Source organism: Drosophila takahashii, chromosome 3L (genome assembly GCF_030179915.1).
Source record: "Drosophila takahashii strain IR98-3 E-12201 chromosome 3L, DtakHiC1v2, whole genome shotgun sequence".
NCBI classification, from domain to species: Eukaryota; Metazoa; Arthropoda; class Insecta; order Diptera; family Drosophilidae; genus Drosophila; species Drosophila takahashii.
In genome coordinates this window covers 26,801,098-26,814,920 of record NC_091680.1, presented here as the reverse complement: position 1 = coordinate 26,814,920, position 13,823 = coordinate 26,801,098, and the positions used below count along the sequence as shown (strand labels likewise).

At 34.8% G+C, this 13,823-nt stretch overlaps 3 protein-coding genes across 3 annotated transcripts; 1 reads left to right on the top strand and 2 right to left on the bottom strand.

The window, feature by feature from the left end:
• Positions 1 to 425: 425 nt before the first annotated feature.
• S1P (membrane-bound transcription factor site-1 protease) lies at positions 426 to 3,956 on the bottom strand. Its single transcript, XM_070214607.1, has 6 exons — positions 3,726 to 3,956; positions 3,066 to 3,600; positions 2,158 to 3,015; positions 1,301 to 2,040; positions 686 to 1,244; positions 426 to 626 (listed from the first exon to the last, which is right to left on the bottom strand). The coding sequence occupies exons 1-6, from the start codon at positions 3,882 to 3,884 to the stop codon at positions 442 to 444; spliced, it is 3,036 nt and encodes a 1,011-aa protein (XP_070070708.1). The 5' UTR covers positions 3,885 to 3,956; the 3' UTR covers positions 426 to 441.
• Positions 3,957 to 4,127: 171 nt separating this feature from the next.
• LOC108060633 (uncharacterized) lies at positions 4,128 to 6,298 on the top strand. The gene is made up of 6 exons (XM_017146415.3): positions 4,128 to 4,259; positions 4,731 to 5,004; positions 5,064 to 5,351; positions 5,411 to 5,538; positions 5,599 to 5,994; positions 6,058 to 6,298. The coding sequence occupies exons 2-6, from the start codon at positions 4,745 to 4,747 to the stop codon at positions 6,201 to 6,203; spliced, it is 1,218 nt and encodes a 405-aa protein (XP_017001904.1). The 5' UTR covers positions 4,128 to 4,259; positions 4,731 to 4,744; the 3' UTR covers positions 6,204 to 6,298.
• A 73-nt stretch (positions 6,299 to 6,371) lies between these two features.
• On the bottom strand, positions 6,372 to 13,476 carry LOC108060632 (limbic system-associated membrane protein). Its single transcript, XM_017146412.3, has 8 exons — positions 13,267 to 13,476; positions 10,715 to 10,781; positions 9,972 to 10,298; positions 9,641 to 9,910; positions 9,475 to 9,572; positions 9,088 to 9,390; positions 8,855 to 9,025; positions 6,372 to 8,792 (listed from the first exon to the last, which is right to left on the bottom strand). Exons 1-8 carry the CDS (start codon positions 13,267 to 13,269, stop codon positions 8,628 to 8,630), a joined length of 1,404 nt encoding a protein of 467 aa, XP_017001901.2. The 5' UTR covers positions 13,270 to 13,476; the 3' UTR covers positions 6,372 to 8,627.
• Between the last annotated feature and the right edge of the window lie 347 nt (positions 13,477 to 13,823).

Sequence of the window (13,823 nt, the reverse complement as noted above, 5' to 3'; positions counted from 1 at the left end):
TGAAGTTTGTGGCCATTACAAAAGGCGTAGCATTTTATTAGAATAACAGATTGATTAAGGTTAAAGAACATGCATTTAGCTGGGAATTTCAACTATAACATAAAATATTTGGGCGGCAGAAGATATGAGGCCGTCATTTAACTGAAATCAACAAGCGCTTTGCAGGAATACCTATAATCTGATTTTCCAATCCCAACTTTCTAGCATTTAAAGTTCCCGATACATGGCTAGACATTCTGGTTGGAAACACTTTCTCTACCTTCTACACACATTTTACTGAAGAGAGGTCGTATTTGTCCATTTGCTGCTCGGTTACCGGCAAGGCGAAGAGAGCACATACCTATTTTAAAGGCGGGACCAATAAACCGTACATTCCTAATTTTGAGTCAGGGCACGTAATTCCAATAAAGTTTCAAGACTTTTCATTAAAAAAATATTTATTTACATAATAGATCGACGTTTTATGAATAAAACAAATAATATAATAACAATCAAGCTTAAACTTATCATAAATATAATTGGAGTTCTTAAGCTATCGGCGACTTGGCTTCCTGCAAAATAGTCATTTTGGGAGAGTTTTGTCATCTCTGCATCCAATAAATTTTTAATCAAATTGATCTCAGATTCTGAAAGAATTATACAAAATATTAAATAGTTAAGCGAAATCTTTTAACATAATAAATACCTTTACTTTCCGTTGTCACCACGTCCAATGTGGAAGATTCCCTCTCTTGAACGCGATCTTTTTTCGTTGAGGCTAGCCAATGAAATTGTTCACAAATATTGTTTTGGGAACTTAATTTTAAATTACTACTTGATATCCTAAGAGGTAAAGGCGTTTTTTTTAATTTGTGAAATTCAGATATACGATTTAGGTTCTGGAGTAAGCTAGATTTATGTGAGTTTATGGCAAAATCTAAAAATGTAATTAGTAGCCAGTAACAAGCTTTCTCCAGATGCGTCGAGTCCAGACAGTTAGAGTCCCCATATACGGCGATTCGACCTTCACTATTGCTTTGATAATTATTGAATTTGGCAAAACTTATACCTTGCTCTTTTTTTCTTAGTAGCAAGACTCGGTTTTTAAACGTTGAGTAATCTGTGGGTATAGCCTCAACCAAATTGCTTTCCGCATTGCTTATGATTTCCTCGTTGCTTTCAATACTGTTGATCCTGGTTTGAAACATTCCAAAAATAGGTACATCAACCTTAGCCTCCTTGTTGGGTGTCTTAGAGTTTATTATCTGGAAAATAAAAATCTGTATTTCATGTGAATTAAATAATTTTAGCATAAATATACCGAAAGTCCTTGATCATTTAGCTTCGTTCCGACTAAAATATCCCCTGGGTTCATTGGAAATTTTATGATTGGGGCACCACTAGCATAGTACATTGAATGGTCGCCCAATTTAAAGTGTCCCTCTCCGACAAAATCACCGAAACCGATTCCAAATGGTTTCAACAAATCATTTAAGGCTGGAATATTGGCGCCGCCAGTGTCAGGTGTCCACCATTGCCTGGTGTTTTCGTCGAAAAATTTTATTTTCTTCATCACCGTAGTGTTATACCAATCACCAAATATAACGACATTTAGACCTTTATTGTAAACATTTTCCTTTAAAGCGGTTATTTCATCATCGGCAAACTCTCTCTCAGGGTCGACAATCAATAATGCTCCGTAATCCGAAGCGTTGAAACAAGTGAAGGGTTCCCGCAAAACATCAATATAATAGCCAACATTTCGTAAATGTGTATACATGTCCTTAAAGTTTGTGTGTATATGGTCTGCCCTCCAGTCCAGAGGATCTAGCTTTACTTTCAGATCATCTCGTGGTATATAGCGGGGAGGATAACGTAAGCTATGGTACTGGTCCCACAATATCCTTTTATTTCTTGGAGGTTTTTGTGTTACTTTTATTATTAGTGGAAATTCGACTTCTGTCAGTAGAGTTTTGTTGGTTGACTCTTTAAAACTTTGCACAACTACTGTGATACTTCCTTTACAAAGCCCTTCAAAGTTTTCCCCATGCTTTTTTACAGCTGAAAAAGAAAAGTGCTGTATTATATAATAAATCAATAAGCCCAAAAAAATGGGTGGACGGTGAAACAAACAACTTAAAATGTATTCCTATAATAGAGAATGTATCAATAGCTCACCAATAAAAACTGCCATCCACCCAGTCCACGGCCATAAGATAGGGGAGACTTGTGTTGATATTTCAAGAAGTTGACCATGATTATCGACGTCGGGAATCCATTTGGGGATGCCAACAATTTGACTGGTAACCGAAATGCCATTGAGTATGGTCACGTTTGCAATAACCACGGAGCTTCCATAGTATAACGGCTGAGAGCTATACGGCCACATATAGTTCGAAGTAAAATCAAGGTTTGATGGAATAAGGGTAATCTTCGGTTTATAGGATAGTAGCAGCTGCATACTCTTCAACAGATTTAGTTTTCCAGCTCCCTGCTCAAACATGTTGTAGTGCGGTAGCTTTTCAGCCCCTTCAATCAGAACCTGCTTCAGAGATGCTGGGTTTATCAAATCAATTTTTGGAAAAGCTCCGCTTATTAGCAGAGCAGCCACTCCTGCCACAACTGGAGAGGAAACGGATGTCCCAGAGAGGCGTCTGCAGCCCTTGCGCACATCACTCCCTTCCACTTGACTTCCGTACGTGACTATATCAAGTCCCAATCTTCCGTAGCCCAAAGGAAGTTCCCACGTGGTCATTCCTCTCGAACTGAACTTCGCTATTTTATCATCAAACTGAATACCACCGACGCCAATAACATCGCTTTGGTCGCCGGGATTGTTAAGAGTACCGAACAGAGGACCATCGTTCCCAGCCGCCGATATCATTATGACATTGTTCGCAGACAATTCCAAAACCTTTTCAACGAACGGCGAGTCCATAAAGTCCGGTCCACCTATGCTAAGGTTGAGTATGTGTATTTTCCTGTATATGGCGTAGTTAAAAGCATCTAGAAACCATGAAGTGTACGAAACCTGAGGTAGAACTGAAGTTAGCGCATTTTTATATGAGGATAGTTACTCACCTGAGAGTTCGTAAAGACTTTGAATATGTATAGATCTGAGTCAGGAGCAAAGCCAAGACATTCCCTGGAGGAGGCTATTACCCCGGCGACGAAGGTGCCATGACTAACTCTGTCATCCAGAGACTTTTCATTTGTCCAGTTGGTTCGTTCCTTTACATTTCGGAAGTGTGGATGGTTCTTGGTTAGCCCAGTATCGAATATAGCCACTTTCACTCCTTTGCCTGTAATTCCGAGCTTCCAAAGGACGTTTGCGTGCAGTACTGAGCAAACTTGCCGGTGTCGATCATTGTTCGAGTTCCTGTTCCTCAAAACTCCTTGAGGATGACGGTGTACGTTGGTTAAATTGCTGTTCGGACTATAGTTCAGTATCCGTCGTACACTTCGTTGCGGGACCACTGCCTTCACTGATGGGTGAGATTCAATTCGTTCTACAACCAACTTTGCAAATGTTTCATCATCGCCTAAAACTCTTAAGACATCGAAATCACTTGGATATTGCCAGGCTATATTTTCACGAGGAATAATTATCCAGTTTGTTATCTAGAAAAGATAAACGTTTCATCATAAAACAACGCTTTATTCCATTAAGTAGTAAAAAACTTTTGAATGTATCTTATAGATACAAATCTATCTGTTTAGAAATGAAGAATTTGTATCTTACTCACGTTTGAACCAAGGAGTTTCGCTTTGATATAGGATTTTCTAACCGGTGCAAAGTACTTTGAATGGAATTGAACAATAAACTCATTGGGAACAATGGATGTTTTAAAGGCGTGAAGTCCACAAATTGCACTTATGGTCACAATAATTGCCAACACATTCATTTAACTGTGTGAGGTTTATTTAATTTAATGAAATAGTTCAACAGGCTCCGTTTATGAAGAAAAAACAAACAAACAAATCAATCAGCTGTTTAGTGTGATCGTAAGGCGGTTGTAACAGAAACACCAAGGAATAGAAATACGAAAAATACTAAGTAATGCAAATATTTAGCTGCAAATTTATATTTATTTAAAAATCATTATTTTGAATTTGGTTTAAAATCAAATCAGTTGCATCAAGGACGCCATAATTAATTTTAGTTATAGACTACAAATTTAATTTCCTAAATTTAATAATGTTTATCTTTCCTTTTTGGCTCACTTGAGTTTTGGTCATACTGCGTCTCGTCCGGCAAAATAAGTTTTAAGCAAGTTTAAGTAAGTATGAAAAACCAAGTTATATTAAACATGGACTGCATAACAGTTAACATTACCATCCCAATAAAAAGGATATTGGGTCCCTACGTGTAACAGAAATCTCATTTCCGACAATCGTTATTGTTATACCCTAGCAAAAGGTAAAAGGTTAAATGTACCTATATTACACTAATATGTGAAAAACAACTTTATATGCAGCTGATAGGGCCTATCAAGATACTATAAATAGTATACCAATATAGTTTTTCCGAAAAGATTGTTTTTCCCATCACATCAAAACACCTTCAGAAGGCCAACAAGAGTATTTAAGCTTCGACTTGCCTGTTTAATTTTCCCCGTACTAATAATTAGTGCATACAAAACTAAATTACTTGTAGGATGTCAGCATATTTTATGTCAACAGTTAATTAGGATAAGATAATTGGCCATATACATAAGCGTCTGAATTAATCGCGTTCTTTACAATTACAGAATTAGCCTTTAAAATGGAGGAGCTGTGCAACAATTCCGGACATTCCGCTACGTCTAGTAGTGGAAGTAATTCGTCAATATCAGCTAAAACCGCACTAAGTGAATGCTCTGCTGCATGGATAAATTACTTAAGCGCATTGAATAATTTATGCACTGCCGGTTCAAAGTTGGCTCATTCTATAGCCGTTTTGGAACAGTGGTCTCTGAGCGAAAAACCCTTGTTCAATAATTATACAACATCTTATTTAACCAATTCATGGAACGATTTGGCAAGGTAGGAACAATAAGTCAACCCTAACTTTCAACTTAAATTAATTATCTATCTCACCATAGAGCAACAACAGTGGCCACAGGAACAGTCAAGACCCACATGTTGGCTCTACTGCAGGATTTCGTCACAATATCGTCCATGGATCAGTCATCCAGTGCAGAAATGGATCAAAAAAGGTTCCGAGAACACAACGAACTAATTGTATTGGAGAACGCACAGGCTGTAATTAATATTCAGCACCAATTCTGTGCAGCCAGCTACGATGCATTTTCATCTTTAACTTGTTGCTTTGTTTGCCAATCCCCAGTGGGATTTCCACATGAACAAGACTGCAGTGTCATAAAACAACGGTACATTTTGCTAAAAATGTATCTGAGCTTTAATAATATCCATTTCGGTTTCTTACAAGCAATCAATACGACCAACGATCTCAAACGCCATCGCCCAATTTATGTGGGCCAAGTACAAAAATGGACTCATCTAGAGGAAACTCACTAACCGACCAACGCCCGATTGCCACTGGAATTGCCGAATCAAGTAATTTTGGTTACCCTTTGGTTTAACGGATTTAAGAAAGTAATTTTGTTGTATTCAAAGCCGATCAGCCACGAGGTCCCTCGCCTCAATTGAATTTTTGCGATGCCAATCCAATGCAGGCTATTTTCGAGCACACGCGCGGTCCCTTGCCAAACCCCGGACAATTGCTGTCCATGAAGATTCCATTTCACCGCAACGTTAAATCTTCCCTAAGTTTCCCATTATTTCCGCTGAACGGTCAGCGTCGTTGGTCAGAAGCTGCTGCAGGGGAGGTGATAGATGGAATCTCTACGGATCCCGAGAGTCAGATGCGAAGGTGGTCAATGCCCTGGGAAGCATCGAAGACCGACAGGAACACTGTGACTTGGAACCAAACCAGGATAATGCCAATGAATACATTAAAGGCCTCTTCCTACAAAATGTCCAGTTCAGAACGATATACTTCGCATAATTCAGGTATGTTTTCAAAGCACCCGGACTTAAATCTTAAACTCTAAAAATAAAACCTTTTTATTGCAGATGGAAACTGGCCTTTGGCTTCAACCAGTCAAGATGGGCTGTTAGAAGCCATTCAATTGCTCTCTATTAGACCGACTACAGTAGCCCAAATAAGCCCTCAACCCTCGATTCTATCAACTTCTCCGGATGGAGCACCACTTGACTAAATATTAAATAATTTAAAACTAAAATTATTCATATAAATAATCTCAGCTAGACAAAAATAAATGCATATTTGATAATTTCATTAGTTGAATTAAAATCTCATCAGTCGTCGCGATAGGGGAATTAAGACTCACCTTCAAGGGTTAACACTCACCCTCAAAAGAAGTATGTTAATCTACTAGTAAAATGATTTATTCGTGCTTTGTAAGTTTGTTATGTATAATGCCATTCATTATTAGTAGGTAAGTTCTTACACGCTTAAGGTAAAGTAAATCTTTTTTTGTCGAATTTATAAGACTAATGAGATATTTTCTATTTCTTAAGTCTATGAACACTTATATTTAAAATAAAAGATACTTTATTTTATGTCCATAATACGATCCAAATTTTACGGATATTGCGCACATAATTGTACATACATATGCATGTTTGGGGCATACACACGTACTTACAAAAGAATTATTCATATTACTACTACTTTAAATTTATCCCGGTTTAAAAGATTAATTTTGTATCATACAGTTTTTGTTTAATTTTGGTATTTAAGTCTATTAATATGTTATTGTTTGATTATGTGTCTAAAGATACTTCTATTAATAACATGAATTTTTTGTATTTTTTTAAGATACTGAGATGTATTTTATAAAACGTAAGATAAATATTCTGCACAAGCTTCTGAATTTTTAAAAACATTTAACGAAACGCAATTTGAAAAAATTATACACAAACTAAAACTTAATAATACAATTTATTTCTCGGTTTTATTGCAATGTTTTTCCTGTACTGGACACAGGAAAAAAGGTTAAGTCCTTTATGATTTTTAAAAAGAAATATGTGCTTTGTACATGAATTCATGAAAAAAGATTGATTACAAACTACTCAAATTATAAGTATACATAATGTCATTTTGCAGACTGACTGGAAACTGAGGAAGCTTATCTTCCAGGCCGATGATTCATATTACTTAAATATTTAAAGTTCTATATATTTATTTTAGTGATTTGTATTCCCGTTGGTATACCTATCATGAAAACGTATCTACAATCGTTGAACGATATTGCAATATGTATGTATGTATTTTATGATTACAGGAGGGTATATACTGCTTTTAAGTTTTTATATGAAAATGCTAATCTCTTTATCATAGTATTTCTTTGTATATTTCCACTACCCAGAATGAGAGAAAGAATACCAGTTCGGATACAACTTATAAGAGGTTTCCTTGACAATAAAATTATAAAATACTTTTTTTAACATCAATGTGAACTGGTGCCACGAAAAACTTAGTCACAAATCGGACATGAATTTGAAAGAAATAGTATGGTGCAAGTCTAAGGAATTTGATTACCATATTTTCTAGTTTCTAAATATCCGTTAAAGAAGATTTATAATTTTATCAACAGTTACTACGCTTATACGATTGGGGATATAAGTATATTATAATACCTTATCGCGATATGTTAAAAAATTTCTCACCACTCTGGGGAATAACAATTTTGTAACTAATTAATAAATACAAAACAAGATCTTTGGGGGAAGTGATCTCGACATCTGTTTGCCTATTAAATTGACAACTTAGAATACCGATCATACCGTAAGATACAAACAATATAAGGACTATGGGGATATGCATCGTATAAACGTGGTAAATGTTTTTTCTGCTTTTCGACATTTCCTCTGCCGTTGAGAAGATGTATTGAGAATACTTGTGCTTATGTACATATATCTTTTGTGCAAATATACGAATTTCACGTTCGTAATATTAATTCGATTTGATTCACTTATCATGTTCAGATAATGTTTACTAATTCAATGACCTACTTTCGGACCTATTTATGGTATGACGTTATTATTCCTTATCAATATCAGCTAGTTTCATTGAAGCTGATTTATTAGATCTGTTTTGAGAGTAACTATGATATAATCCGGTACTCAGTTCATGGATCGGGTTAACGGGAGACTGAGTCTAACATTCCTTGCTCAGATTCAGTTCCCGAAGTTTAAAATACTTCTAGGGCTAACATAAAACTGGATTTTTATTAATAAAGAAAACAATAAAAAAATAACATCTCCTTAATATCTCTTTAAAACTTTTTTGTATAATTCTTGCTAACAAAATGAAAATTAATTATGACTTGGTATATACTTATGTTAAGTATTGACTCAATCATTGTTAGTGAACGCTTTTAGTTTATCAATATTATTGTTTCAGAAGTAATGAAAGAAAATTAAAAGTAATTTTTTTATCTTAAACCATTGCGGAAGTACATTTGTTAATATTCTATTGAGAGAAGTATTCTATATTGAGATGTCAATACATTTAATACGAATTCTTAATATACATACATGTAAATTTAATTATTTGCTAAAGTTTTAGTAAGGCACCATTTAAATTATATTTGCAAATAAACCCTACTCATTATTTCTTAAACACTAATGATAGGATAGATTACTAATATAAACAAAGATAAAATTATTTCAATGACAGATGGAGATATTCTAATATTGCTTGAAATGCCCATTTTATATTCCATATCGATATCGAGAAGGAGATCATGATTTCGCGTGTAAAACTGGTGAATATCGCTGATCTAAAGAAAAAGTTTAAGATTTTTTTAAAATTATACCTTATGCAAACTAATTAATGCCATACCTCGTTCCATCCATATTTGTTTTTAGCCTGAACGATTGCTTCATAGACAGCGTTGTGTTCCAAGTTTTTGACGAGGTAGGACATTAGAAAGTGGGACCCATCTGTTCTAATTGGTGTTGGCTTAATGTGATACTCATGCCACTTGCCAGGATGCTGGTAAGTTTCATTCATCTAAAATGTTAGTTAAATTATAACTCTAGAAACTGAAGATTATTTTATATTTTGATTGTTACCAATAAACGGCGATATAGGAGCTTTATCTCATCTAGCGGAGGTATAGACTCGATAGTCCACGTCAAGTTGTAGTGATCTAGGAACCCACTTAAAGCTGGGGATATAAAATCAGCAGGTCCCGGTCGACCAGAAACTTCAATATATTTCTTAGTTCTCCCCAAAGCATTATCAGCTACACAGCTGTAATTTCCGAAGTCCGTTGGCTGGAAGTTCCGAATAATAAGACTATATCTATCATCGCGTGGATACATAGATCGTCTATCGGTTGCGTCAAGAAGAAATGAGTTTTGGTACCACAGCATCTTTAAAAATGAGAAATAGAGTTTGAAATTATTAGTACAACGATTGTTATTGTTATCAACTCCAAACTCATAAATTATACTTACTTCCGAGCTTACATCTCCATTAACAGTGCAAACCAGCTCAACATCATATCCCTCGGACGCGTGTACCCAGGATTTCTCTACGGTTATTTCAGGGGGAGCTGGAACCATTATTTAAGTGTTAATTAAAAACGTGTCTCTGTGCTATGACTAAATACCGTTTTCTTACAGAGAATGGTCAGCTGAATGTCCATTGATACGCGATCTTTTACCCCATTATCGGCTGAACACTGGTATGTGCCTGCGTGATGTCTGTCCACATTTTCCAGTATTAAAGTTGAGCTATCCGACAAGTGAGTAGGCCCGGAAAACACGTCTTTCTTGAACCAAAATATGGTGGGCACCGGATTACCAGACGCCTTGCACTCCAAGGTGACAGTGCTTCCCTTTCGGGCAGTCACTTGTCCGTTGTGTGGAAGGGCCCTTAGGGTGGGCGGGACTATAAAGATGCATATATCATTTACATTGAATCGGAAGCTGCGTTGAACAAACTGAATTACCCAAAATCTCTACTGTATGAACTTGGTCACGATTTTCCTGATCACCTAGTTGGCAAATATAATCTCCAGCGTCTTGAGTCTTTACTCCATTGATCTGCAAGTTGTAGTCGCCCACTATCTTAAAGCGTTGATCCCTTGTTATTTTCAAGTGTCCGGCTGTGAGCACGGATGAACCCTTCCGCCACAGAAGCACAAATGAGCCGAGGTTTTGTACTTTGCAGGGCAGCTCGATAGTCTCGCCGACGATGACCTTGTACAAGTGACCCCTGGATAAAAATTTTGGCGCCGTTGTGGGAGGGTCATTCTCTGGCAATATGAAAGAGCCATCTGAAAAAGGTAAGAAATGTTGGTGTTACATTTTTAACTTTTGATTATATTTCTGTGTTGGTTTGTTAGTCAATGAATTTAAATTACATTAAAACAGTAAAATATTAAAACATATGTTAACCTTAAAATTTAACACTTCATTTATCCAAAAATATGCAGGTGCAATGCACATTGTGCATACTAGTGGGCTTTGTGACCACTCGGGTTCTTCAACTATTCCCAAAATAATTGTCGATATTTTTAAATTTCCGAAAGACAAATGTTACGGAGGAAAACGAAATTCCGCAGGCTCAAATTTACAAACATAATCAATTAATATTAAGCCAGAAGTAATGTTTTTTTGGCGTTCCCCATTTACTATTAATACTAATTTACTTATAATATTGCTTATACTGATTTTTTATAACAATACTTACCGATAAAAGAAAACGAAATCGAAAATAAGTAAAGTACAATCGGCCAGTATCTCCTTGTATAGGTATTCTGAAATACAAAAAATATTTAAAATTATATTAAAATCCATATAATGTTCATTAGTCAAATTTCCCAATAAAAACCTAAATAAAATTATATCAATATTAGAGAAACAAACTAGTACCAGTTACTCAACTCTTAAAACCAAAAAGAAAGGGTGTGAAAATTTCACAAAATTCGTACTTATGTCAAAATTGTTTAGCTTTTAAACAATCACATGGCTAAAGATCGATCTTCCTGTCACTTACTATTTTTTAAATACAATATACCTCTCTCTACAATTAACAGGAATACTAATTTAAGTTAAATTCCTAAAGGATTTGTATGTTCACTCGGGCGGTCCAAAAAATGAAATCCTATTCTCACCCCTTCACTTTTGTGGATTAGTAAGCAAATAATGTATATGAAAAAGAAAAAAAAAATGTTTCCGCATTTAGACTTTGCGAAACATCCTCAAAGTTTTCTTAAAAATGACACATGCAACACATACGCATGACAGTTCAAATTTGGTCGAAAAAAATCGTTCTCCAATTTCTAGTCTTGTCAAATTATGAATTTAGTTGGAACAATAAAATAAAAAAACATCAGATTGTTGAAATCTACGACACCTAGATGTGTATGGTTTATAAACTTTGAAGCCAATTCGCACACCCTTAAACGAGATTTTTTCAAAAAAATTCTTTTGGTACCTCAATGCGCACCGTATGGGCGGGGAGAGTAGGACCTTAAAAATTTCCATCCAAATGTGGACCGCCCTAATGTTCACAGAATGTTTTTTTCTTTCGATAAATTTATTGACCGGAATATAATTCTGTTATTTATATTCATAGAACGTAGGTATTATTATAATATCCATTTAAAGTTTTATGTATGGTAAATACTAACAATATAAAATATTACCTTATTTAAGGCGCTACATTCCTTACCTTGGGTAAACAAGAAATGGCTCTAAGGCCATATGGGCACTTCCAAAAAAAAGTCCACCAAGCCAAAAACCTTGAAACTTGAATAAAACATATTTCCACATGATTTTGCCCCGATATTAGTTTCTAATTAGTTGGATACTGAGCTTAACTACAAATTTGGAGTATAGTTTGATTATTTTTATGACAAACTCCACCGATATACGCAAAAATCAGTTTTTGGCTATTGTTTTGTTATTTTTTGGACCTGTCTTCTGTTGTTAATTTATCCTATAGGAATGCTAATATGTAACATTTTTCTGTACTGAATGCTTCATTCACATGCTAAACTATTAAGTTAAAAGCAAAACATCCAGCAATTGAGAGATAGAGGTAAAGAAATCCGCTTTACAAAACAGTCGGAAAAAATGTCCCGAGCGACATGTCCCGAGCGAATGTGGTTGAAACTGCATAAAAAAAAAACGGCAAAGAATTTTTGAGTGAAACCAAAAGCATTTCACAGCGACATGTTTGAACAACATTCTAAAAAAAATCGCATTCAAATATTCCATCAGAATTCGCTAATTTCTGGTGTTGTATGAACTTCCCCGAAATCCACTTCTATTTTTGTCCCGAGCGAATACGGCAGTTTTTTACCGATATCTTAAAAACTAAAAGTGGTACAAAATCAAGATTTTTACCAAAAATAGAGCTTGGGAAGAGTGAAAAGAAAAGCCTATAATTAAAATTAAAATCCATTGTTTTACAATTTTTTTTCAACTTTAAAGGTGTGCAAATGTCCCGAGCGACATTTTGGAAGTGCCCATATACAAAATTAGTTTGATTAGGAAGGGCATCACAATCCACCCGTTTTCTTAAGACTATATCTACACAATAAATTTAAACGAACACATGTACCAATAATGTAACTATTTTCCCGAATCTTAACAAATCATTTGAATTCGGATCAAGAATACAATTTCCCTTTTTGTTGTCTTTTAAATTATATAAGAAAAATAGCAAGAAACAAAAAACGGTTTGTTAATTTGTATAATATTTTGAAAATATTCACGACCTTTTTGAGCAAAACAAGTTAACTAACTAACGCACTAACGTTCTTTAATTTAAGAAAACGAGTGACATCTCGAAATAACTGCTCAATATTTATCTGCGTGCAGTCTACACTAGTAATTGGAAATATGTACTACCTAAGGTACATCTGAATTTTATTTGCGGAAGATAAATTTAATCATCACAAAAAAATAATGAACATAAAACTATTAAAGAATACTATTAGATATATAATTTGTTTGATATATTGTACCTCGACTCCACAGTATAATAGACTGTTTTATACCCTTTTCAAATTAATCACGAATACATAAGTATGTCTGTATATATAGACATATACTTATATACACCCACATACATAATATATGTATCTGAGCATTGGCATAAAACCTTAGATGCAATAAAAGATAGTAGTTCTAGAGATTAGTAGACCTTCCATACTTTTTATTAACATGAAAAACTTTCTTTTCACTCTTTGTTTTATCACATCTAATTTTTCAGGCTCCCATTTTCATTCTTACCATTTTAATATGTATGTATGGTATGCACTTATTTCGGTTTTCTCTCTATAAAATTAACCAGGTTTTGGGTTTTAGTTGACTTATGAACAAGGCCCGATTCACTAGCACTCAACACTTAATTGTTTATTAGATTAATACCATTTTTTCGGGTTTCTTATAAAATAGTCTCGGATTGAAGACGAGGCGAGTATAATTGTATTTATCCTTTAAAGTTCCATTAAGTGAGCGCATGCTCAGCTCAGCACTATTTTAGCGCATGCTCTTTGTATATCTACTTTCGCTACATTATAAGGCTATTTTATTTATAAGGTAAGGTTACATTATTGCTGTATTTTCATTTGAATTTTCTCCCCTCGCCTTGAACTTTTAGTTAGTCGGTTGCTAAAATGAAATGAAGCAATGGCAATCAGCAATTAGGGGCGATTGAGCATCAATATTACCGTGTTTAATTTTTAATTTAATGAAATAAATGTAACCACTTTTTTCCGAACATTTTTATGATTGTATACATTTAAACCTCTTTCGAGAAAATTCAACATTTTCGCAGAATAAAAACA

What these genes read in the sequence shown, in the direction of transcription:
- LOC108060633 (XM_017146415.3), top strand. Translation starts at nt 4,745, where the DNA reads ATGGAGGAGCTGTGCAACAATTCCGGACATTCCGCTACGTCTAGTAGT. An exon ending in CACTGGAATTGCCGAATCAA is followed by an intron (nt 5,539 to 5,598) that starts GTAATTTTGGTT and finishes TTGTATTCAAAG; the next exon opens with CCGATCAGCCACGAGGTCCC. An exon ending in ATATACTTCGCATAATTCAG is followed by an intron (nt 5,995 to 6,057) that starts GTATGTTTTCAA and finishes TTTTTATTGCAG; the next exon opens with ATGGAAACTGGCCTTTGGCT.
- S1P (XM_070214607.1), bottom strand. Translation starts at nt 3,884, where the DNA reads ATGAATGTGTTGGCAATTATTGTGACCATAAGTGCAATTTGTGGACTT. An exon ending in CGAAACTCCTTGGTTCAAAC is followed by an intron (nt 3,601 to 3,725) that starts GTGAGTAAGATA and finishes TATCTTTTCTAG; the next exon opens with ATAACAAACTGGATAATTAT. An exon ending in TAAATGATCAAGGACTTTCG is followed by an intron (nt 1,245 to 1,300) that starts GTATATTTATGC and finishes TTTATTTTCCAG; the next exon opens with ATAATAAACTCTAAGACACC.
- LOC108060632 (XM_017146412.3), bottom strand. An exon ending in TCATACAGTAGAGATTTTGG is followed by an intron (nt 9,911 to 9,971) that starts GTAATTCAGTTT and finishes GCATCTTTATAG; the next exon opens with TCCCGCCCACCCTAAGGGCC. An exon ending in TCCTATATCGCCGTTTATTG is followed by an intron (nt 9,026 to 9,087) that starts GTAACAATCAAA and finishes CTAACATTTTAG; the next exon opens with ATGAATGAAACTTACCAGCA.